At 41.0% G+C, this 26,182-nt stretch overlaps 1 protein-coding gene across 1 annotated transcript in view; it reads right to left on the bottom strand.

Annotated features, from left to right (window-relative positions):
- The window catches only part of EPHA10 (EPH receptor A10), a 1,221,975-nt gene that overhangs the window by 153,689 nt on the left and 1,042,104 nt on the right, over positions 1-26,182 (bottom strand). Inside the window, exons 8-9 of the mRNA XM_073665886.1 lie at positions 7,584-7,692; positions 4,330-4,385 (exon numbers count right to left, since the gene is read on the bottom strand). Coding sequence (XP_073521987.1) covers positions 4,330-4,385; positions 7,584-7,692 — 165 coding nt within the window. The remainder of the gene's footprint in view (positions 1-4,329; positions 4,386-7,583; positions 7,693-26,182) is intronic.

Raw genomic sequence — 26,182 nt, 5'->3', positions numbered from 1 at the left:
AGAGATTATAAAAAATTCACATGGCCAAAAATGTTTTAAAATACATTTAAGACAAAAACCTTATTTAAGCAGTAGTTAATTTTCTTTTGATTCCTTCCTTTTACTATGTATTTACTATTAGAAAAATTGTTTAAGAAACACACAACATAAATTATTGGGAACATTTTTCTAATGTATATAATAGTGCTATCGCACTCCATCATTTAATCCTCAATTTGTCCACATGGTTTTGAAAATCTGCGCTGCTGGAGGCTACCTCTAGGGGGGGGCAATCTAGCTTCATGCTTTAGAAATATTAGTCCTTATTTAAGAAAAAAAGCATGCAATAGTTGCTGGTTTCTTAACACAAACTTTTGGTAGAAAAATTTGAAATGCCTCCCTTTGCTCCATTCCCTTACTGCTCTGTACGTGCTAAAATAACTCAGGCATGATATTCATGAACCTTCATAATAGATCTCCAAAATTTAGGAAAACGCTTCAGTGCATAGAATTGTGGGAAGCAGATAATATTAAAAATAAATGATACGATTAACACCTTTTTATACAATATAATGGGCACTCACTATATAACTATATATTGTTAAGTGTTAAGGCTGAGTATACATATGTGCTAGACCAAAATCTAATGTTGTGATTCTGGAACATTAGCAGGTTCAGAATAATTAGGGAACAGATCACTAGTGTGACATAGTAATACTGTATCTACAAAATATGCACATTTTCTTAATCATCTCATCTTCTTAATCTGTTACTGTTGATAAAACGATTCTTCGCTATGGAAGGACTTAGGAAGCGCAAGCAGCTCTAATAAGACAGTGCCTCTCGGAAAAAGAATGAGTCAAGACTGCTGGTGAAATGCTTCAGGGAGCAGAAGATGGCAAACTGACATGACATACGCCAAAAATCAAATCAAGTTATCCCCTCTTAAATCTGGCCTATCTTTGACAAGTCCTGTCTGGAATCATAGTGTCTTGATAACCTAGAGATGTCCCACAAAGACAAAAGCTTCATGCCGAGCAGTGAGGAAAGCTGACAGTAGGAGAACACTGCACAGAATTCTAACAACAAGGCGTCTTAAACACTCTCTGATGGACTGAGTTTGCTTTGTTTGGAAGGAAGCCTGAGCAGGCGGCCGCATACATCATGAATATATTAGATTCCCAATAGCAGAAACCTCACAAGCTTTTCTGAAACTAAACCCAGTCAGCCTCAGTTAGGCTTTTTTTTTGCAATCAATGATAATTTCTTACTTATTTAATACTTTTTAATTACTGGTAGCCAAATGATTTTATGAAATGGAAGGTGTACTTCAGGTCAATAGTATTCCCAAGATGTAACGTATTTAATGGGATCCTGATATCCCAGGAAATGTTTCATCGGCCAGTAGAGTCATTGGGATATAATACAGATATATTTTCATAGTTATACTGGGATATATCTTTTTGTAAATTAATATTTTTTCAATACATTGCTTAAAATGTACATTTTAATCAGATGTATTTTAATACTAATATTGTTCTAGTTTGACTATTTTAAGTAATGCAAAAACAAAAGGGCAGTCTGGTCTGGATGGCAAGGGACCATGAGAATCGCTAATCTTGTACATATACAATACACATTCAATTCATGCAAGTTGAACCAACCTATATTGGCAAGAGCACCATATATATTTATGGGGGTCTCCTAGCGCTCCTCTCATTGCACAAGTTATAGAATGTTAGATATTGACTGACCAATGCTTTTCTTCTAGGGAGATCAGCTGCTGTCTGAGGTATCTATCAGCTGCTTAATCCCTCTTTTTACTGAGAATACATGCGCACATGAATGGGTCAATGGAGGTAGCTATCTTATATCTTTGGCCAGATTCACACTTATCTTTTCTTCTTTAGATGATCAACCTCATCTCAGGACTCATCTTAGTACCTTCTCTTCATCTCCCTTTTATCTCCCCCACCAGCTTATTTCACCTTTTTCTCCCTCCTTATTGTTTTTATTTACTATCCTGGTTATACAGTTGCTTTCTCGAATCGCAGATTATACAATTTGGCCCACTGGCGGACACAAACAGAAGAGGACCTCCGTGCAAGGACAATATATGGGCCGTTTGCAGTCCAATAGTTCATTATAATGCACAATTCCTACTGCTTTAGAGGTAGAAATGGGCCCCTCTACAACTGCACAGGTTGCACCAAAGATAAGTCTGCCCCTGACGTGACCTATACTAGGCCTGTCTTCTGCGCCTATCATATAGTATTAAGGCTGCAAAGATCTCCTTCTAATACGATAAGCTAATTTCAGTTGAGCCCCATTGGAGCCTGGGTGTTGTAACTGTAATAGTGATGTGCATGGGTCATCAAGTAGCAAAGGCTGCCAATAAACTGTTTAAGAGAGCTGTGACATGCCTGTAAGCACCATGACACCTATACTTGTGCCTGGGCTTGGAGTAGTACATTTATCCTGCTTACTCACCATATGTGTCGCAATAGGTTCATTCCCCTCTTCCTATTGTAGTGAATGGTGGGTTAGGTCAGGAGAAAAAATGCTTGGATAACAGCTGCCTAAAGGGTAGGACCAGCTTCAGAGTTTTAACTTCATGGCAGGATTTGCTTACTCCTCTTATATGAGTCCTAATGGTAGCCTATTTTTGACAAAATGCTTGAACTGATCTGTTTTTACCTGCTTCTTATCTGCAAATTAGTTTTTTACCTGATTATTTACTTCTGCAAGTGAATGTTTGCCTTCAATGTTACTAAGATCCATGCTGCATAGCAATGAGTCTTACTTCCGGTAGCAGTTGTGTCCCACTGCCATTCTAGAGGTGACACATGTAACTTGGTCTACTCACCCAACTGGAAAAACATGCACTCCGAGCTGAGAAAATTGTACTCTTTAATGGAGGGGTCAGTAGGAATAGTTTTTAGACATCATCTATCTAATGTATATGGCCAACTTTATTCAAGGTGAATTAACAATAAATGTCCTACAACCGTTACATGACCGCTGATCAGCTAAGAGTTTGCCGATTGGCCGTCAATTATAAAGCCTTTTAGGACAAGGCTGACCACACTTCCCATGCGATACACATAGAGTGATTGTTAGTGGATCATGCTTTGCGCTTATAGCCTTTCATTGTTCTCAACAGCACTTGCCCTGCTGAGATAGGATGATGTGCAGCTGAGAATGATGGTTTTTAAGCAGATTAAAAAATCATTTCACCCGGCGAACAAGCGTTTTGCTCATTCATCGAATGATTGACAGTCTGTTTTTACTTACCGATTATAGTGAAATGAGCACTCCTAGCAAAGCTCATTCATGATAACCAGTCTGTGAAAATGTACACTTTCAGTTGCAATTTGCTGCCTGCTCTTCATTTTGTTCTTATCTGTCACACAATTCATACTCCTTGACCCACAGGCAACGTCAACCAAGACAGACTCTCTCATTGCAAATATCTGTGCTTTACAATGAGGTAGAGATGGAGACAGCAGTCGTCTGCAGCTTACCATTAGACCAACTAGATTGAAAGAACATTCCCTATTTGTGTATGGAAAGGGACCTGTCAATGAAGCCAAGTTGGGTGGGGAGCAGCAATCAGGGAGCAATTCAGACTGCTCGCCCCACTCCTAGATAATTTTTAAACTATAGTCCCAATTCATCAAATCATAAATTTCTTTGAAAAGTTGCAAAATTTTGTTGCAAATCTGATTTTCACAAAAATGCTGCGACATTTGGCGTTTTCACAACAGTTTCTCCTAGGTGAGCTAAAATGGTCAGAGCTGTGGCTGGACGGGGGCACAACAGGGGTTTTACGCAATAGCTTGTCTAATTCATGATGAGATTTTGCATTTCCTATTCTATAACTCTTACTCCAGTCAGGGACTGGAGTAAGACTTCTGGTGTGGTACGTGGAGTCACATGCCATTCGACAGGCACTCTAGATTCATTAAGAGGCATGCACCTCTGGTTTCACCTGGCTCCACCACGCACCCTCATCAAGAACAGCAAGAAAATTGACAGTCTTGATGAATCGGGGGCTACGTTGAGACAATGCTCCGTTATGGAGAAATCCTAAGTTGATACGAATGGTAAGTCATATGTGCATTATCCTATAAAATGCATACATTGATGTTTTACCTTCATCCTTAAGATTACTTTAATACTACTTGTTTTAATTCCCTCATTGCTGTATCATTTTCTTGTTAATTCTATATAAAAGGTTTAAAAAACATAACGGAAAAAAAGGTTTATGTGAATGTGGTTTAAACCTTTTTTAGCTGTCTTTATTTTACATGACATTTGGTATAATGCAATAAATCAGAGTTTACTCACAATGAAAGTAGAGTTCTTCATCTCCATCCTGACTGGCCTTGCTGTAGCCACACTGCCTGCAGAAAGGGAGGACAGTGTTTGCTTTAAATTACTTATGATGAATGTGAAGTATTATAAGGTAGGACACATGATTTATATGGCTGGGTAGCAAATGAAATAAAGATAGAATGAATAAGAAAAAGAAATGGAAAGCAAATAGAAACCTTTATTCTAACTGTTAAAATGACATTTCAATAAAATTGTATATAAGGTATTGTTAGTGCATATGTACACGGTAATAATGTATTAATTATCCCTGGCATCACTTAAACAGCTTTATATTTAGACATACTATTTCCTTAATCTATGAGTTGATGTGCGATAGTGTAAGCTTGGAGGACAAATGAATTGCCCCTCCATATTTAGAACAATTGGAGTCTCATTTAGTCAAAAGTATCTACATGGAGAAAAATGTGAAGCTTTTCCAGCTCATTCAGTGCTCGCCCTTATAGGAAGATACATTTAACCCCTAAATGGTCTTGCTCACCCCTTAAACCTTTTTTAATGTAATATTTCAATTATTCAGTGAAGCTAGACCCATTGAACTATTCTGAAATTACTTTCTTATCCTTTGTTACTGTAGTCAGATGCAAGGATAAAACTGCGATTTTTATCATTTCTTTTGCAATAGAAATGCAAGGAGATACCATCTAGAGATGAATTTATAGATGGGAATATGAAAACTGGGGAACTTAATACAATTTCTCAGGACAGCTGTGATTGTTCTCCAGTTACTACTGTATTTGGGTAGCAGTAGGCTGCATTTACTGTGCCGATCACTGTTATTAAACAATTGTCAATCGACAGTACATGTAAGGTGATTGGGAGTAGATTAAATAACCTGTTTAGACAGACTGACCACAATTCCATGTGCACAGACTATCGTTCTGTGCATATAAAGTATCATGCTATCGGCAGCTTATCGCCAATTTACACAGGACAATGTGCTGTCGAGATGATTTTTAAGCAAGATAATTTAATTGCTTCCCAACCCTTCTTTTACTCACTTTTTTCAGTTGTATCTCTCATTCATGTTCTCCAGAGTATTCTCCTCCAATTATTTTTAGGGCTGCCATGATTTACAATTAGGCCTTTACTAACATTTTTCAAAAACAAATATTGATACATGCCAACAATCCTTTAAAGCGTCATATGATAACAGTGCTGTGATATGTCGTGGTGCCATATACAATCATGTTGTTCTGAACCTATCAACAAATGCAGTATTCCCAATGTTAATGCCCATAAAGTGGATCACAGTGCCTATAACACCTAAATTGTGAAATATCCTACTACATATTGTGAAAAAGTCACTTCTAATGATTAAGTCTTTTAAAAATTCCTTTAGTTATTATGGAAAATTTGCTATGTGAAAAAACACAACAGAACTGAACAAGCCATCTAAAGTAGATCTGGGCAAAGTGCAGCCTGCTGACCGAGACAGCCTAATGGGCTGAAAACAGTGGCCCACAAGCTGCACCATGCACTGCCGTCCGTCCACCCGCATCCCGATGTCACTGCTATCCACATCTTCAAGACGCAGACATCAGTGAATACATAGGTGGAGGAGGGGTTGCTGACTCCTTCTTCCATCAATCAGTGTGTGAGACAGCAGACGAGATTACATCATTACATTGCGTCTGCTACATGTAAAGTCAATGCACTGGAGCAGAGTGTCGGGAGAATGGGAGCAAGGTGAGTATGTGTTGTTTGTTTCTTTTTTATGTGTATGCATGTTTGCATGTATATATGGGGCTATGTGGGGCTCATACTGTACATAGGAAGTTATCTGGGGGCTCATACTGTATATTAATGGCTATGTGGGGGTTAATACTGTATATAGGGTGCTATGTGAGGGTTCATATTGTATAGAGGAGGCTAGGAAATGGCTCATATTGTATATAGGGGCTATGTGGGGCCTCATAATGTATTTAGGAGCTGTGGAGGGGCTCATACTGTATATAGGAGGCTATATGAGGGATTACACTGTATATAGAGAGCTCATATTGTATATAGTGGGCTATGTAGGGGCTCATACTTTATATAGGGGCTATATGGGGTCTCATATTGTATGTAAGAGTTGTGAAGGGATCATATTGTATATAGAGGAGCTGTTTGCGGTTAATATGGTATCGATGGGGATGCCAGCATACTTAATTCTGCTCAAAATTAAGTGATAATATTAATATAAAAAAATAATTTTAATTGTAATTAATATGTTAATATTATTATTGAGCAGAACTAATTTCAACCTATTGATTCAGCTCTCCACAACAGTCACAGTCTGTCATGTGCTCACCCCTGATCTAAAACATTTTGAAGATCGCTTTGACCCACATGTACAGCATGTGCCATAGTTGCCAATTAGTATTATAATGCATTAATAGTTGGAAGCACGGTCGCATGTTGTACCCATGAATGAGCCAGTTGGGATCTGTGATCTGTTATATCTGCTTATCTAAAGATTGAAGGAATTAGACCAGTTTCACATGATCAAAATATATTGAGCAGTTCAACAAATCCAACTTTAGTTCTTCTTAGCATTCTAGCATTTGCATTATGGAGGGGGGAATCCAGCTTTACTCTTTAGATAGCCAGGCGGTATTCATAAAAGACATTAAAAAGGACAATCATTGTTAGATTTTTATGTAAGATGGTTTTGTTAAAGAATGTCATACTCTGACATTGAAAGACTAGTCATAACTAAAGGTGGATTTACACTGGCTGATTGTTGTGTTCCGGGGAACACTCATTTCCCAATAATCGAACAGTGTAAACAGCCAGCCCATCACACAACATACAAGGGAAACGTTCATTCCTTGGGCGAAATTATTTTCACTCTGAATTAAAAATCATTGTTGTCTGCAGAACAGGTCTTGTTCTGCCGAGGACAATGACAGCCTATACGCACAGAACAATCTATTACTGATCATGCTGTGCTGAAAGCTAATGTGATCTGCTTGTCTAAACAGGTAATAATCGCAAACCAGCAAACGAGTAGCCAATTGGTGGTCATTTAACACCTCAGATTGGGTGGGGTAAATCAGTCATTATTTTGTGTACCAAAAAACTCATGTATACAATTATCATCAATTGGAATCTATCACATAATTGGTGAAAATATGGCTAGAATTAATTACATTTTGTACAAACCAATGTAAAGCAACATATAATTTACTATGCTACTAGGTATATATTCCAATGAAGAGTCTTACCTCCTCCATATCATTAGTCCTATTACCATAGAGAGTAGCACAATGAATCCTGCCACGGACACTATCACTATGATGATTAGCGGGTTCTGCTCACTGGAAGCAAGTGACACTACAATGCAAATAAAAAGACAAAAAGGAATACACACTTAGTGGTTTATCACCCTATACATGCTTCAACTGGTCTATGCAAAAATAAATTCATACAAATTAGCACTTTTACTTTAAATGCATTTCATATGGATATATCTTTAGTAAGTCGTATACATTCATACAGACATGTTTGTTATAACATACAAATTATGCATAATCCTAACATTAAGTGAGACAGCATGGTTCAGCAAAATGTACAAATATATTATATTTTATGATCAAAAGTATGTAGACATTTGACCACCACAACTATATGAGCTTTTGTACATGCCGTTCCAATGTATGTGAATTGCAATGTGCATTCAATTAAAAGTGCATTTGCAATGTCAGACTCTGATGTAGAAGAAAAGGTCTGTTTTGTAATCTATGTTCCTCTTATACAGTATATTCTGTAGGTTCAATGAGGATAGGGTCAGGTATCTGTGAGGGCTGTTCAAGTGCATTCATTTTAAACTTGGCCAAGCTGTCTTTATGGACCTCTCTTTGTGCACAGGCTTATAGTCATGGTGGAACAACAAAGGGCCTTCTGTAAAATGTCATCACAAAAGGAAGAGCATATGTGGCGCCCCTGAGGGTTCGATCGCCACAGGAATGTTGCACTTCTTTAATGGAGTGTGGTGTTCCTCCTCTGAGGTAAGTCCGGTGCGAAGGTAGTTACCTAGTTTTTGCATCCAACACCACATTTCTCCACCAGAGGGAGCTAGTATGCATTAGGTGCTGATCCCCTGTTTACAGGGAGACTGGGGAACACAAAGTAGTAGGAACCAGTTAGTGGGTGTGGGTGGAGGAACAGTTAGTCAGTTAAACTTCTAATTACATATTTATAGAATGCCATCTTTGATCTTGGTCTTTGGTGGTCTCTTGCTGGTCCTTTTGGTCCTGTGTGGACCTGTCCTTCTAAATGGTCGTACTGTGCTGTCAAAATACTGTGTGTAAAGTGACTTCCCTCCGGGAGTGCAGATCCTGTGTGGGCCTGCAGCAGCTTGGGACACAGCCCTCGTACCCCGATCTATGGGACGAGAGGGAGGTTGCAGACGAGGAATGTCTCAACCCGGCCAAGGACTAGGATCAAGAAGGCCCAGGAGCTTTAGAGTGTGGGTACCGGGGAGGATGCAGACGGAGCGGAGCACGCCACCTGTCCTCTTCTACCTGATCTATTCAGAGGGATTCCGGCTGCAAGAGGAGTACCGGCCCCCGACACCTGACCTTGTACTCTATGTCCAGGACGGGAAAGCCCGGTTAGGCCCTGAGGATCCCCCCGGGCTTGGGATGGAGAGGAATTGCCACCCGAGCCTTACACCTGAGAGGAGCTCAAAGGGAGATCCGGCCTATCTACACACGCACAGACGGGAAGGGGTAAAGTCTGTAGTGCAGGAACACTCTGGTGTAGGGATGCTACCTCATACTGGACTTCGTCGGAGGTAGTCGGACCCCCATCCCTGGTGGCCGCAGGACTCCGTGAGGATCAGGGAGAAGCCTTGCGCTGCTTATGAGAACTGTGAGTAAAGCCTTGGAAATTCATCCCTATGGCCTCCGGACTGTTCATTACGCGCCATTCCGTGCGACGCCGCGTCCCTACTCCTGCACTACTATTACTACCCCCTTCATCCTGCCTTGCCTGCCCTGAGGCCGCGCTCCGCCTGTGGGGAGCAGCGAGAACTTTAGCCGCCATGACATCGGGCCTCAGCGGACTGTCACGGCGCTGGTGGCGCATCACCAGACACCACAGGTGGCGTAGTCGACAATTACCACTCAACCCGGAAAGCCCTAACATCATTTTCAATGTGACGGCCCTGGGCACGGAACGGGTCCAGGCCACGACTGCATCCCCATTCTCAACATCTGACCCGGCTCCGAGTACCCCAACTTCCCAGGGCAGGGCTTGCGAGCGTCACATCACTGGCGTAGTCGACAGGATATCGTGCCCGCAGCAACGGTGAAAAGTGCCCATTGCTATCGGGTACTGTGTGCCTTACACCTTGGACTGTTGTTTTACACTTAAAATGGCACCCGCCCAAGAAGAACAGGTGCCATAATGCTGTGAAAAGACTGTCTTTGTACACCTCCCATCGTGGGCTGGGCTCCCGCTTGGCTCCAAAAATGTAGAGTGCCCCTTCCATCAGAGACTGTCCGCGGGGTAATGCCCGTCAAACAGGATGGGCTGAACGAAGGCGAGCCTGTCAGCATGCCGCCCAGGAACCGCCCCGAAAGAGGAGGAAGAAGAAGGAAAGCAACAAGGTGCGGCCATGTGAGTTGGAGCTTGGCAGTGAACGAAGGCAGTCAAGGAGGCCTCTGGGGAACGAGACCACGCGACCACTGAGCCTTGTTCAGGCCCTTCACTCGGCGGAGAACCTAGTGGCAGCGCATTGACTCCAGGAGACTTTGAGTTTCGCCAGCAGGAAGCTCCAGAACTTGCAAGGAGACAGAAGGAGGCCCAGCTGTCGGCAACGACAGCGTGGAAAGCTGAAATTCTGCAGCGCATACAAGACCGCCGCCGAGGAGTAGAGGCTCTGGAAGCAGTCAGCCTGGAGGTCGAAGTAGAGACTGACCTAACGGCAGGTGAGAGGGCAATCCCTGCCCCGGCTGCGGAGCCGTCGGAGTTAATCTTGGACCTCATGACGGAGTATATACATCCCCAAGTCGTCACCTGGGAGCAGGCGCTAGCTCCTGAGCTGCAAGCGGCAGCCATAGGTGGGGACTTGCGCTGCCACGAGAGCTCTACAATGGAGGTGCCTGGAGCTGCAGAGGAGGCTACCAGCTCCAACCCGGACTGGTCCGCACTACTGGAGGACTTACAGCAACCCGTCCTGACCCCACTACCTGCACCAGCGGTAACCTGGCCCGAGGCCGAGGAGTGGGCCTGGGAAAACCAGAGGGCGACCTTATGGGCTTCCCGCGGGAGACCATATCTGAAGCGCGCAGGAGGAGCCAATGGTGTAGTGACCAGATCTTCCAACAGGCATGGGAGCAACGTTGGCGGGAGCAACGCTGCGAGCGCCTCAAGGTGAGGACCAAGGCTACAAAGACTCGAGCGCGACTGGAGGAGGCCACCCGTCCTAGTCCCCGGTATGAAGGCCAGGTTGTGCATTTTCACCATGAGGCGGGGTGGGGTTTATCCAGTGTCCCATGTTCCAGGACGATGTGTTCGTCAGCCAGTGGGACGTCAAGCCGCGCCTTAAAAAGGGACACTCCAGCCGGAACCTCTTCCTGGGCGACACAGTGACTTTCACTCGCCACCAGGGGGAGCGTGGGTGGTACGCCCTGGACGCCCACAAACTGTCTGGGAGTGACGACACCACGCCCTCAACCTCAGGTGACCGTCTAGCCTCTGTTGGGAGGAATGAGCCCTTCCCTCCTCGCGAGCCCCAAGTCTGAAGCAGCCCCGCCTGCTGTAGTTATTGTTTGAAGTTTGACTATTGCTGCTATTTTTGTGTGTCCATACATTTATAGAGACTTTGGTCCCTGTGGACTATGGCAGGCGGCGGACTGCATTGTAAATAGTTATGCATCTATTTAGGTGCTCCCTATTGGTTTTATACAAAACCGTGCCTACTTTCTACCTCAGACCTCAGAAGCAAAACCTGTCTGGAGTGGCTTGTGTGGGGGTCCAACTCCAGATCTTCATGCCCTGCAGCCACCCCAGGGTTCACGTAGAGGGTTTAGGGCAGGTCCCTCTTGCTACTGAACTGACCGTCGTCACCTTTAAGCAGTCCGCTGTCTTGAACAAAAGGTCTCTTGTCTTAATTTATAATTTTGCACTTTTATATCTCTGTGATTTTTATAATTTTATACTCTTGCACTTTTTGTACTTTTATAACTGTTATGCAACGTTACAAGAAATGTGCCTCCCATAAAGGGATGATAGTTTTACTTGTTATATAAAAAGAATTTTCCTGGGTGCTATTCCTTTGCAGCCCGCGGACGTGCTGTGTGTTACCAGGGGGGAATGTGGAGCCCCTGAGGGTTCGACCGCCACAGGAATGTTGCACTTCTTTAATGGAGTGTGGTGTTCCTCCTCTGAGGTAAGTCCGGTGCGATGGTAGTTACCTAGTTTTTGCATCCAACACCACATTTCTCCACCAGAGGGAGCTAGTATGCACTAGGTGCTGCTCCCCTGGTTACAGGGAGACTGGGGAACACAAAGTAGTAGGAACCAGTTAGTGGGTGTGGGTGGAGGAACAGTTTGTCAGTTACACTTCTAATTACATATTTATAGAATGCCATCTTTGATCTTTGTCTTTGGTAGTCTCTTGCAGGTCCTTTTGGTCCTGTGTGGACCTGTCATTCTAAGTGGTCGTACTGTGCTGTCAAAATACTGTGTGTAAAGTTACTTCCCTCCGCGAGCGCAGATCCTGTGTGGGCCTGCACCGGCATGGGACACAGCCCTCGTACCCCGATCTATGGGATGAGAGGTAGGTTGCAGACGAGGAATGTCTCAACCCGGCCAAGGACCAGGATCAAGAAGGCCCGGGAGCTTTAGAGTGTGGCTCCCTAGCAAATGGGTCCCGGGGAGGATGCAGACACAGCGGAGCATGCCACCTGTCCTCTTCTACCTGGTCTATTCAGAGGGATTCCGGCTTCAAGAGGGGTACCGGCCCCCGACACCCGAACTCATACTCTATGTCCAGGATGGGAAAGCCCGGTTAGGCCCTGAGGATCCCCCCGGGCTTGGGATGGAGAGGAATTGCCACCCGGGCCATACACCTGAGAGGAGCTCAGAGGGAGATCCGGCCTATCTACACACGCACAGACGGGAAGGGGTAAAGTCTGTAGTGCAGGAATACTCTGGTATAGGGATGCTACCTCATACTGGACTTCCTCGGAGGTAGTCGGACCCCCGTCCCTGGTGGCCGCAGGACTCCGCGAGGAGCAGGGAGAAGCCTTGCGCTGCTTATGAGAACTGTGAGTAAAGCCTTTGAAATTCATCCCTATGGCCTCCGGACTGTTCATTACGCGCAATTCCGTGCGACGCCGCGTCCCTACTCCCGCACTACTACTACTACCCCCTTCATCCTGCCTTGCCTGCCCTGAGGCCACGCTCCGCCTGTGGGGAGCAGCGAGAACTTTAGCCGCCATGACATCGGACTGTAGCGGCGCTGGTGGCGCATCACCAGACACCACAGGTGGCGTAGTCGACAATTACCACTCAACCCGGAAAGCCCTAACATCATTTTCAATGTGACAGCCCTGGGCACGGAATGGGTCCAGGCCACGACTGCATCCCCGTTCTCAACATCTGTCCCGGCTCCGAGTACCCCAACTTCCCAGGGCAGGGCTTGCGAGCGTCACACATATAATTGTCTACATTGTATTTATATGCTTAGAGTGTTATAATCAGCCTCCAATGAAATGATGTTCAACCCATGTCATAAAAAACAGACCCATCCATTCCTGAAGGGCTCTTTGGATCAAAAGTGCGTACTTTTGGCCTCTGTCATGCAAGTATTCATTGCTACACAAGTTTTCTGTTGTACACTTTTCTTTCTTTTTGTTAAAACTCTAATCCTGTGGGATATTTTTATTTTACAGCCAGAGTAGTATCACTAATCCATGCTCCCTGCCCATAGTAATTTGCTCACTGCTCCTCTCGGCACAGCTCTGGTCCCGCTCCACCATCTTGTGACCACAGATTCTGACTGAATGGAAGTCAGAGCTAACGGTCACAAGCTCTCAACAGAAGTCTAGGGGGGGCCTCATTCTGGCTCTTATAGACTTACATTGATAACTGACCTCCGGCTCAACCAGTAAACACTTGGAGCAACCTGGCAGAGCACAACCTGCAGAAAACAACCAAAAAGCACAGAGAACAGCTGAAGATGGAAGCTGGTAAGTATAATACTAGGGGCAGAGAACTTACATTAGTGATATCACTCCAGCAGTGAAATAAAAAAATGCCACACTGGTGCTTTAAATCAAAGTTTATCAGCAACGTATGTCACTATATGGCTAGGCAATGGCATATATCAGATTCTTGCATTTAAGCTGTATATATCAGAAAATGCTCCAGAAAAAAACACATTTGATGGATGGTTTGGACCTGAAGTGAAAATAACCAATACATACCAATACATACAGGTGCGTCTCACTAAATTAGAATATCATCAAAAAGTTAATTTATTTCAATTCTTCAATTCAAAAAGTGAAACTCATATATTATATAGAGTCATTACAAACAGAGTGATCTATTTCAAGTGTTTATTTCTGTTAATGCTGATGATTATGGCTTACAGCCAATGAAAACGCAAAAGTCATTATCTCAGTAAATTGGAATAATTAACAAAAAACATCTGCAAAGGCTTCTGATGTGTTTAAAAAGGTCCCTTAGTCTGTTTCAGTAGGCTCCACAATCATGGGGAAGACTGCTGACTTGACAGATGTTCAGAAGGCAGTCATTGACACTAAGTAAATGCAAAGTAAATTTTGCATTTCATTTGGAAATTAAGGTCCCAGGGTCTGGAAGAAGAGTGGAGAGGACAGAGTCCATGCTGCTTGAGGTCTAGTGTAAAGTTTCCACAATCAGTGATGGTTTGGAGAGCCATGTCATCTGCTGGTGTAGGTCCACTGTGTTTTATCAAGACCAAAGTCAGCGCAGCTGTCTACCAGGAAATTTTAGAGCACTTCATGCTTCCCTCTGCCGACAAGCTTTTTGGGGATGGAAATTTCATTCTTCAGCAGGACTTTTCACCTGTCCACACTGCCAAAAGCACCAATACCTGGTTTAAAAACAACAGTATCACTGTGCTTGATTGGCCAGCAAACTCGCCTGACCTTAACCCCATAGAGAATCTATGGAGTATTGTCAAGAGGAAGATGAGACACCAGACTCAACAATGCAGACGAGCTGAAGGCTGATATCAAAGCAACCTGGGCTTCCATAACACCTCAGCAGTGCCACAGGTTGATCGCCTCCATGCCACGCCGCATTGATGCAGTAATTGATGCAAAAGGAGCCCCGACCAAGTATTGAGTGCATTTACTGAACATACATTTCAGTAGACCAACATTGCGGATATTAAAAGCATTTTTCAAGCTGTTGTTATAAAGTATTCTAATTTACTGAGATAATGACTTTTGTGTTTTCATTGGCTGTAAGCCATAATCATCAACATTAACAGAAATAAACACTTGAAATAGATCACTCTGTTGGTATGAGTTTCACTTTTTGAATTGAAGAACTGAAATAAATTAACTTTTTGATGATATTCTAATTTTGTGAGATGCATCTGTATTAGATTAAAATCAACTAAAGCCACTAATTTTGGAGGATCTGGTTGATCATCAAATGTGTTTGGAGATCTTTCCAGTGACAGATGATGTAACTGGAGAGTAGGATGCACAGATTGAATTTAAATGTCTGATTCTTTTGCTTTTTTTACGTTGTCAGTGGTGTCTGGCAGCAACTTTCTTCCTTCTCCTTAATGAAATCATATGTAATTTCACTTGCATATGCATGCATATGAGGGAGCTGTAAGTGATTCCCGCTGGCAAATAATTATGTATGAGTACATAGATGTCATAGTGAGGAATTCCCTCAATTATTCCAACTCCAGCACTGTTTCTTGCTCCCTTCTCTTATAACCAACTTCCCCTGTTCTATTCTGAGTTAGGTTACTCAGGTGACCTAGCAAGTATCTCTGATATCATCACCCAAGGCCCATGTGTTGCCCCAGTATTCTTGCAGTATAGCACCTTGCTTCCATGTCCATTTTCAGGAATAAGCCTCACCTTCGACTGGATTGTTGCAGCATGATGGTTAATTATCTTTCTAGCTCAGTCTAGAGAATCCTGTTGCTGTGGCTCTTCAAGTTCTGTTGCGTCAAGCTATAAATTGCAAACTCGTTTCTGCTATCAAGTTAACTTTAATAATTTGGTTCTGCTATCCTGGTGCTATCACGCTCTAAAACTCACTGTTACTTTGGTTAACCTCTTTCTTGCTGAAAGTTATCAGATTGCATATGCTTCTCTACTATTCAAGTGTGCAATCACTCTCCAGCTACATTTGGTGATTTTATCCTTGCTGGTTTATCTGCCATCTTGCATACCCTATTGTCCCATTCTTTGCTGTTCCACATGTCATCTGGCAAATTCAGCTCCGTTGTATCATTGCCTCCAGTCCGTGCTGCTCATCCTGACTTATGGCTTAGAGAATCATCCTCACCAGATGAGCACATATCATCTTACTTCTCTTAGCCAAAGAGGATTCTTTCTTACTCTGCAAGACTTAATTTGACAACTATGTATAGCGCAGTCACTCATAGACTGAATTAGTCATTAACATTTCTCTGATTTCATAAGGAGGCAATCAGAATTTAAATATATTGGATTTCATATAGATCTAATGCGGTAATTTAGTTGCATCTTCCATCAACTGTTGAATCACGGAGCTACTCTCCTCTAATAACATCTAGGGTGGAATATCATACGGAGGCATATAGAGTGCTCACAGTTGTGTAGTATGGAGCGGTTGAAAATACCTCCATACCACCTCTGAATAAAAGGTCTAAAGGGATTGTCAATGATTAAACAAACAGGTCTGAAAACATCTTAATTCTCATATACGTGCATATCTTATATTGCAGCTAAGTTGAGGAGGGCTAATCGGCAATACTTGCTACTTACTATGGATAACGTCATCACTTGTAAAAATATTTTTAAAAAGTATTTGAAAAGAAATTCAAAAGAGTAAATGACCTCTATGAAAACAGTTGATGTTGGTGGTAGAATTTAAGAAGTTAGCCGAATCATTAAAAGTAATAAGACTAAGTAACTGTCACAGTGATTCCATAAGTTACTTACAATAAATATAAAGCCACTCGCTGCCCGCCAGACAAGGCCAGTCTAATCAAACCGGTATTTCAAAATTACTCTACTGAAATATTATAATGTTCCACTCTGGCTTCTGTACTACTCACACACTCATATACGATGACATGAAAAAATATTCCTGTTTATCACAAGGCCACATTAAAATGACGATATCTGAATACTTTTCTTATTCATTAATTTTCTGCAACCCAATGTTTGCATGAGAAGGTTCTAGGCAGCTACTCTTTATTCCATAAAAATTTTATTGGATTCAATTCATTCTGAGAATGTCTCTTGAGCAGTAAACGGATGCAATTTAAGGCCCCGTTAGGCACAATCTGTAAAATTCATACTGAGCAAGCTATCATTTCAACCTTTCATTTATAACTGTGGTGTCTGTTTAAATGGAAATCATCCTTTTCTTAGACAACAATATTTTTGTCATGTGTGTCACTGCCATGGCTTTTTAACAAACTGTGTGTGAACCGCCGCGGTCGTGGCTTTGGAGCCTTTTAATGGAACAAAATGAGAGGTTTTCATACATACATACAATTTTGTCAGCAGATAAAAATCACTTGCCCCAACTAATCTGCTCTGTTCCAAATTGATATCAAATCCTTGCCCTAGTTAATCCAAGAGCTCGTCTTACAGTGTTAGCTCACACTACAAGGCCAACATTGGCTCTATTTGCTAACTGAAACTGGTAGACCTGCACCTTATTTTAACCTGTTGCTGCTCAATTACAAAATTAATTTTTTATATCTTAATAAATCAAAAAATATGTTACAAGTTTAATAAATCATTCAGTTTGTGTAGTCAAGAAAAAAATAGCACTTCGACTAATATGATGCTTCTAATGTCAGTGATTTGACGATTGTAAACTACAATAGTTATACAGTACTGTGCAGAAGTTTTAGGCAGGTTTGTAAAAAAATTCTGTAAAGTAAGAATGTATTAAAAAATAGTTAATAGTTTATTTTTATCAGCAAAGTGAATGAACAAAAAAAAACATCTAAATCAAATAAATATTTGGTGTGATCATCCTTTGCATTCAAAACAGCATTAATTCTTATAGGTACATTCACAAACAGGTTTTGAAGGAACTGGGCAAATCGGTTGTCAAAATTACCTTGAAGAACTAACCACAGATCTTCTGTGGATGTAAGCTTGTGCAAATCCTTCTGTCTCATCGTGTAATCCCAAACAGTCTGGATGATGTTGAAATCAGGACTCTTTGGGGACCATATTAACACATCCAGGAGTACTTGCTCTTCTTTACGCTGAAGATAGTTCTTGATGACAAAGGCTATATGTTTGGGGTCATTGTCCTGCTACAGAATAAATCTGGAGCCAATCAGATGCCTCCCTTATGGTATTGAATGATGGATAAGTCTCTGACTCTGAAAGTATTTCTCAGCAATTGAAGAAACCATCAATCCTGACCAAACTCCATTTGCTGAAATGCAGCTCCAAACTTCCATCATGCTTCAATGTTGCATGCAGACATTTAGTATTATACCACTATACTGCCCTCCAGCAAACAAAACGAGTTCTGTTACAGCCATATTTAAAATTTTGACTCTTCAGTCCAGAGCACCTGCTGCTAATTTTCTGCACCCAAGTTCGTATGTTTTCATGCATGGTTGAGTCGTTTGGACTTGTTTACATGTTGATTGTATATTTATTCCCACAATTCTTCCATGAATATCCCTTCAGGCCAGATTTTTTCAAAACAGTAGATTGGTTTACATGGTTCCCACTGTTACTGCCAGTTCTGAGCTGATGGCACTGCTGAATATCTTCATATTTTGTAGAGAAGTAAGCATGACTGTATTTCATCTGCTGCACTAAGTTTCCTTGCCCGACTGCACCTATGGATGGATTTTCCAATGCTGAGAAATACAAACAGATACTTATCCATCATATAACACTACCAGGAAGGCATCTGAAAAGTTATTTTTCAGCAGGACAGCAACTTCAAAGTACAGTCAATATCATTAAGAACTATTTTCACCGTAAAGAATAACAAGGAGTCCTGGAAGTGATCATATGACACGAATAGAGCCCTGATGTCAGAATCATCAAGTCTAACTGGGAGTACATGAAGAGACAGAAGGATTTTTCACAAATCTTTATAAAAAGAAGCTCTGTGGTTAGTTTTCCAAGATTTTTGGAACAACCTCACTTGCGAGATTCTTCAAAAACTGTTTGCAAGCCTACCAAGAAGAATTTAGCCTTTGCCTTCAAAACAGCATAAAAGCATAGTCACACCATGCATTAATTTGATTTACATTCCTGTTTTGCTCATTCACTTTGCATTTTGATAATTCATAAAATGAAACTATTAACATTTCTTTTTTACAAGCATTTTTACTTTGCAGCATTTTTCCAAACCGGCTGAAAATTTTTGCACAGTACTGTACATTGTGTCATTCATAGTGACAAATAATGGCTGACAATGTTAACCTATGGGTTGGGGGATGAATGAAATCATTTGTGTTCATACTGTGTCATACTCCTAATTTTGCAGTCAATACTTAGTACAGAAGGAAATATATTGTGTACATACTGTACACATGCTATCACATATAGGTTCACATAAAGAAATATGAGAGCCCTTCAATGTAGCACCATAGAATGATAGAATCAGAGAATGTTGGAGATGGAAGGGACCTCCAAGGTCATCGTGTCCAACCCCCTGCTCACTGCAGGATTCACTAAACCATCTCAGACAGATGTCTGTACAGCCTCTGCTTGAAGATTTCCTTTGAGGAAGAACTCACCACCTCTCGTGGAAGCCTGTTCCAGTTAGTTAAATAAATACAGCATAGGCATCTCATGACAGCATATTTATGGGCAGCAAGGTGGCTCAGTTGTTAGCACCCAGGGTACTGAATTCAAATCCCACCATGGACAACATCTGCAAGGAGTTTGTATGTTCCTCCAGGTTCTACGGTTTACTCCCACACTACCAAGACATACTGATAGGGAATTTAGATTGTGAGCCCCATTGGGGACAGCAATAATAATTATGTATGTAAAATGCTGCGGAATATGATAGAGCTATATAAAAATAAAGATAATTGTTATTATGATATCCTAAGAATAAACTATTATTTGCTTGGTGGGGATATTGCACCCCTACTGGTCAGTACAATGACAAGGCTGCAGTTCTGCCTAACAGTGGAGCTTATACTCTTCTGTCTCATTCAGTTGACAAGGACAAGTAACAGTGCCAGGCACAGATGGTGATAGAAAGTTGCTGTACTTCTGTAAATGATGAAGGAACTCTAAGGCTGTCATGGTCACATAATGGGTGATGCACGTCATTGACATCAATGAGGTATTGTCTCCCCCCACTTAACCCCACAAATCCAGTTACAGGTTTCAGAAAGGAAAGTGCCAGAAGATCCAAAGACTATACCAAAGGTAATTCAACTATTTAAAATTTCTGGAGGAGCATTTCAAAGCATTTCTGGGATATGACATTTGGCTATTTAGAAATAGCTGTATAAAGGGGGCTTTAACTTAACTTGAGTGAGCACAGATATTAGTGGGGTGCCATAAGCAAATAGGTTCATAATAGCATGTGATTAAAAAATTCTTATCCTCATGGATTCTGCTGGAATTAGAAAGAAAAAAGCCATTGTATACCTATGTATAAACTGAAAAATACAAGGAGGTACAGAATATGCCATAGATTTTTATGGACATCATATTGTAAATCCATAAAACAGCGAGTACAAGAGCCTTTAGTGTGCTGAAATATTAAAGCAAAAATCATTGTGCTGCATGTTGTTTTTAGATACGAAAACATGGGTGGTAATTTCCACTGGGTGTGGAAAAATCATTAAAATAAGCTACTTTCCATAAAAGATATAATTTTACTGCTATTTTAGTAAGTAATTAACTTGTGCATTAACAAGATATGAAATACTCAGTTTGTACAGCAGGCTAAAAATGAAGGTATATGAAAATATTTTGTGCTAATTGCTATAATATATGTGATACAATGGTGCATAGTCTATGATGAAGTTATAGGTTGTTGTATTTCCTTACAGCTAAATATACAGCACAGTGTGTGAGATAAAAGCTATTTAATTAAATTATAAGAGGAATAATTATAGATTATTGTCACCATGGATTAGCTAAGAGATTTGTATTCTATATAGAACATGATAACTTCTACGCCCCAGGAAAAAGAAAGCAAATAAATCCAAATTGTCATTTTTGCAATTTTCTTGATTTAAAGGAGTTCTTCAGGAATTAAAATGTGTTTCACTTACTTCAAAATAGAGTGCTAAAAGTTTGCAATCTGTAATAACTGTATGGCAAATTGGTAGCAGAACAATGGCATTATGTGACATAGAAATACGCAGTATACATGAGCTCGTTTGTTTCAGAGGCATTTCTTTGTTCCTGAATTGAAGATTAGCTTTCGGACTGAATTAGAGCACACTGAATTGATTAACAGAAATAGAAGATGTCTTTTATAGACGGACAGATTTATTATCAGGCACAGTAGGCCTCTGTCTCCAGTAAGCTGAGGTTAATAGTTGGCTCTTTTCCTGCGCAGCATGTATGCCAATCTCATTTTCTGCCATTGGCAAAAAGTAGCTTTAATCTATGATCCTTAAAACTCTAAAAAACCCTCTTATGTAGAATAGACAAGACATACCACAGATGGATAGATCCCATGCAAGAACTGTGCAGCTGCACAGGGGCTCGCCAGGTAAGGGGACAACTGTTAATTTAGAACAGTTTCTTATTGTCTATTCACTTGCTTGTAAAGGACAGATATAACATAACATTACATAAGGACAGGAGCAGAAAATTATAGAAGAGGGCCCCTATACAAAAATAATATATGGGCCCTTTTCAGTCCAATAGCTCATCATAATACACAGTTCCACCTTCTTTTGAGGTAGATGTGGGACACTTACCCCCTGGGCACCTGTGCGGCTGCACCGGATGCACCAATGGTCTGTCCCTGTATAAGGGGATACTATGTTATAAGGTATTTTAAAATAAAGGGTCCATATACTGTTCTTGCTGTACTACTTACCAGGATATTGCATGTCTATTGCCTTGCATACACTGTGTTACAATTTGTTATGCAAATTAGATTTAAGTTTTATAAAGATGTAATTTTTAGTTCTCTTCCTATAAACTCATTTATGGTATTGTGTCTCAGGGCTCATTGCATCATTGAAATCAACCTCAAACACCTCTGATAATTAGTTTGTCACGTGGGCCCAGTTAAAGGAAAACTACTTAAGTTTAAGTAGGAAAGTTCCACAATATTAAGCAAGCCACAGGTTTTAAGCAAAATGGGAAAGAAAAGGGAACTCTCTGCTGTCAAAAAGCATCAAATAGTGTAATGACTTGAACAAGGTATGAAAATATTACATATTTCACAAAAAATTAACCATGATCATCGTACTGTGAAGAGATTTGTGGCTGATACAGAGCACAGATGGGTTGGTGCAGATAAAGGCATAATAAGTAAGGGTTCTGCCATATAAATTCATCGGATTAAGAGAACAGCTGCTAAAATACCATTACAAAGAAGCAAACAGGTATTTAAAGCTGCTGGTGCCTCTGGAGTCCTGCAAATCTCAAGGTGTATTGTCCTTCCAGAGGCTTACAGTTGTGCATAAATCTACTATTCAGCCACCCCTAAACAGTGCTCACAAGCAGAAATGGCTGCAGTGGGCCTAGGCATACATGAAGACTAGTTTTAAAACAGTATTGCTTAGTGATGAGTACTGTGCAACCCTGGATGGTCCTGATGTAGTGGTGGAGTCATGTTTTTAGCTGGATTGTAGAATAACCTCGGCACTCAAGAGTTCCATGCCAGGCTCCCAACATATACTTCATATTTGAGCTACTCTGAGACACTGCGTCCTCTTCCCCAGCATCTATGCTTAATCTCCACAAGCAGTCTGTGTACTGATGAAGGTCTGTTTGACCGAAACGTTTTTGTTAATTTATGGACTGCATTAAATATTTCACGTTAATGAACTCTTGAGTGCCGAGGTTATTCTACAATATTGCATGGGTTCGGCCCCTACTTGATCACCAGTGTCCAGCTGTGCAGCGATTTTCTCTACTAATGTTTTTAGCTGGAGTCATGGAGAGAGAGAGAGCTTGTAGGCCCCATTAGGGTCCGTAGAGATGTAAAAATGACCTTGGCAAAGTGTTTAGATTACCCAACTGACCAATTTCATTCCTGGGACAAAAATGAAAACAATGCCATCCTTAACAAAATCATTTTCATGCATGACATGCACCATCTCATGCTACAAAGAAGACCTCTGAGTCATTGGCAGCTATGGGCATAAAAGGAGAGAAACCCATGATATGGCCACCATCCTTCCCTGACCTCAGCCCTATTGAGATATTGAGAACCTTTGGAGAATCCTCAAGCAAAAAATGTAGGAGGATAGGAGGCAGTTCACATTAAAATAGCAGCTCTGTGAGGCTATTCTGACATCCTTCAAAAAAGTTCAAGCAGAAACTATCGAAAAACTCACCAGTTTAATGGATGCAAGAATTGTGAAGGTGATATCAAAGAATGGGTCTTATGTTAACATGTAAATTGGCCTGTTAAATTTTTTTTCATTGAAAAAGCTTTTGATTTCAGTAAATGTGACCTCATAATTCAGCACATGAACATTTTAAGTTCTTTACAACCTAAAAAAAAGTTTGGAAACTCTGTTGTGCATAATAATTTGGAACAGTTCATTTTGAGTTCTTTTTTAGTTTTGAAAAAAATACTGTTATCATTGGGAGGTTTGTCTAATAATATTGGATTTATCCTCTAACGGAATATTATAGTGACTCATTTGCATGGACCATTTAGGAAACTCAGAGAAAAATAACATTTGCATAACAATTTGGAACATGTTGTAGAGTAAATGTGATGTTATCATTTATATCATATTATATGAGAGTCTTTTTTGTAAATAATGTGATGTGAGTCTATCTATTTAAAGGGACTGCACGTATATAGTGAAGGAAATAATTATTTGATCCCTTGCTGTTTTTGTAATTTTGCCCACTGATAAAGACATTAACAGTCTATAATTTTAAGGGTAGGTTAATTTTAACATTGAGAGATCGAATATAGAAAAAAAAAATCAAGAAAATCACATTGTATAAATTAGATAAATTTATTTGCATTTTGCAGTAGGAAATAAGTATTTGATTCCTCTGGCAAACAACACTTAATACTTAGTGGCAAAACCTTTGTTTACATTTCTCTCTCATGTAGCAGAAGGGTCCATGAAACCAGAGGAACATTGGTGTAGTTGATGAACATTTTTAAAATAATTTGCTAAGTTTCATACATCACAATTAAATATAACTTACATTTTGAAGATTAAAATATTGTAATGAAATAAATTAGATCAATATAAATTTTTAGTTTTTGGTTAAAAAAGTTTTAACCAAAGTTTTATTAAAATGAGTGTGAGAAAACATTTAAAGAAACATTTGAAAATATTTTGAAAAATAATTTCTTAAGCCCTATGTCATGTATATGGTGAAATGATGGTTCAGTTTTGTATAACATATTATAATATAATGTGTATATTACAGACCTGGTCAAAGTGTGGCCCGCGACCCAAATCTGTCCCTTAGCTTCTCCAGTCTGCTTGCTGATACTGATACGGGGCTCATACTTTATATAGGGAAATTATATGAGGGCTCATCTATAATATAACCGGGGATGCGTGTCTCTGTCTGAAGCCTTTATAGACTGCGCATGCGCGACACGCAGTCTGGCTCCAGACAGAAGCACGCATCCAGCTGTTACAGGTAAGAGGAGTGTACTCCGGTGCCACACTCCTTCCCAGGCCTCCGGCAGAACAGTACACCGGAGTGCTGGAGCACAGGGAAGAAAGGTGAGTATAATTGTCTATTTTTTGTACGTGTGTACAGCGTGAAAGGGAAGATGGGACCACACATACCAGGATTGGGGGGTGAGAGAGCTACACATACCAGGATTGTGGGATGAGGGGTACCACACATACCAGGATTTGGGGGTGAGGGGACCATGCATACCAGGATTGGGGGGTGAGGGGTACCACACATACCAGGATTGGGGGTTAGGGGACCATGCATACCAGGATGAGGGATACCATACATACCAGGATGAGGATGAGGAATACCACACGTATCAGGATAGGGATGAGGAGTACCACACATACCAGGATTGGGGATGATGGGTGCCACGCATACCGGGATTGGGGGTGAGGGGTGCCATGCCTTCCACGATTGAGGTTGACGGGTACCATGCATACCAGGATTGTGGGTGAGGGGTGCCATGCATACCAGGATTGGGGGTGAGGGGTGCAATGCATACCAGGATTGCGGATGAGGGGTGCCATGCATGCCAGGATGGGGGGGATGAGGGGTGCCATGCATACCAGCATAGGATGGTGGGGACAGGATGGGGGCAGCACAAATACCAGGATGGGGGCAGCACATACCAGCATGGGAGACCATATACCAATAAAAATGGTCGCCACCCGGGCGTAGAACAGGTTCAATAACTAGTACTGTATAAAGGTAGGCTATTTATGGGCTTATACTGTATATAGAGGGCTTTGTGGGGGCTCATACTGTATGTAGGGGCTATATAGAGACTCATACTGTATAAAGAGAGGCTATGTGGGGACTCATAATGTATGTTGAAGCTGTGTGGTTTGCTCATACTGTACATAGGAGGGCTTTGTGGAGGTCTCTTTCTGTATATAGGCTGCTGTGTGGGACTCATATTGTATATAGGAGCTGTGAGGAAGCTCATACTATATATGGAGGGGCTATGTGTGAGCTCATGCTGTATATGTGGACCAAATGCCTCATTCAGTCCCCAATTTCCATGTTTCAATCACACATCCCAAAAAACTGCAAGAAAAAGTGATCAAAACATCATATGTATATGCCTAAAATGGCACCAATAAAAACATCAGCTTGCCACGCAAACTATAAGACCCCATACAGCTACATTGATGTAAAAAAGTGCACATCTCAGAAAATGGCAACAAAGCAAATATTTTTTTAAATTTCTGAAATTTAATTTAATTTTAATAATAAAGGAAAGTCTTGACATTTGTAGAAAAAAATGTAGAATAAAGTTTTAGTTGAGACTGAATTGTTCAATGGTCTGTGATTTTGTTTCTCCAAGGTATACACAGGAAATATGCGTTCAACACAGTTAACCCAAAATTCTGCATCTACTTTTTAATAGCATCAGTTTTTATGTTTCTTGAATAACCTATTCTTTATGAATCTAGCCTATTCATCCAGTAGGCATGTTGACAGCAAATTTCTATCCAACAGACTTGTGTATAAAAATTATTTCTTTGTAATGGGAAAAAAAAAAAAGTTTTATGTAAAATGGATGGTTTATAGCTTAGGGTGCCTACAGGCTTTAACATTGTAAATCATGAAAAGAAAACTATATGCTAAAAAGTTGGCACACAACTGGGTCCAAGTAATAGGCACAAACTTTATGTCTGTGTTTACTCAGCATGATTCGCAAGTACTCTGCTAGACAAGCTGCAGGGAATCAGACATCATCTTCGATAATGACCAAGATTAACTGTCATAAAGAGCAATGATGACATTTAAGTGCG

The sequence above is a fragment of the Phyllobates terribilis genome, unplaced genomic scaffold, assembly GCF_046119375.1.
Source record: "Phyllobates terribilis strain yellow unplaced genomic scaffold, ASM4611937v1 Scaffold_2__4_contigs__length_985480577, whole genome shotgun sequence".
NCBI lineage: Eukaryota > Metazoa > Chordata > Amphibia > Anura > Dendrobatidae > Phyllobates > Phyllobates terribilis.
This window is presented reverse-complemented; position numbering and strand designations above follow the sequence as displayed.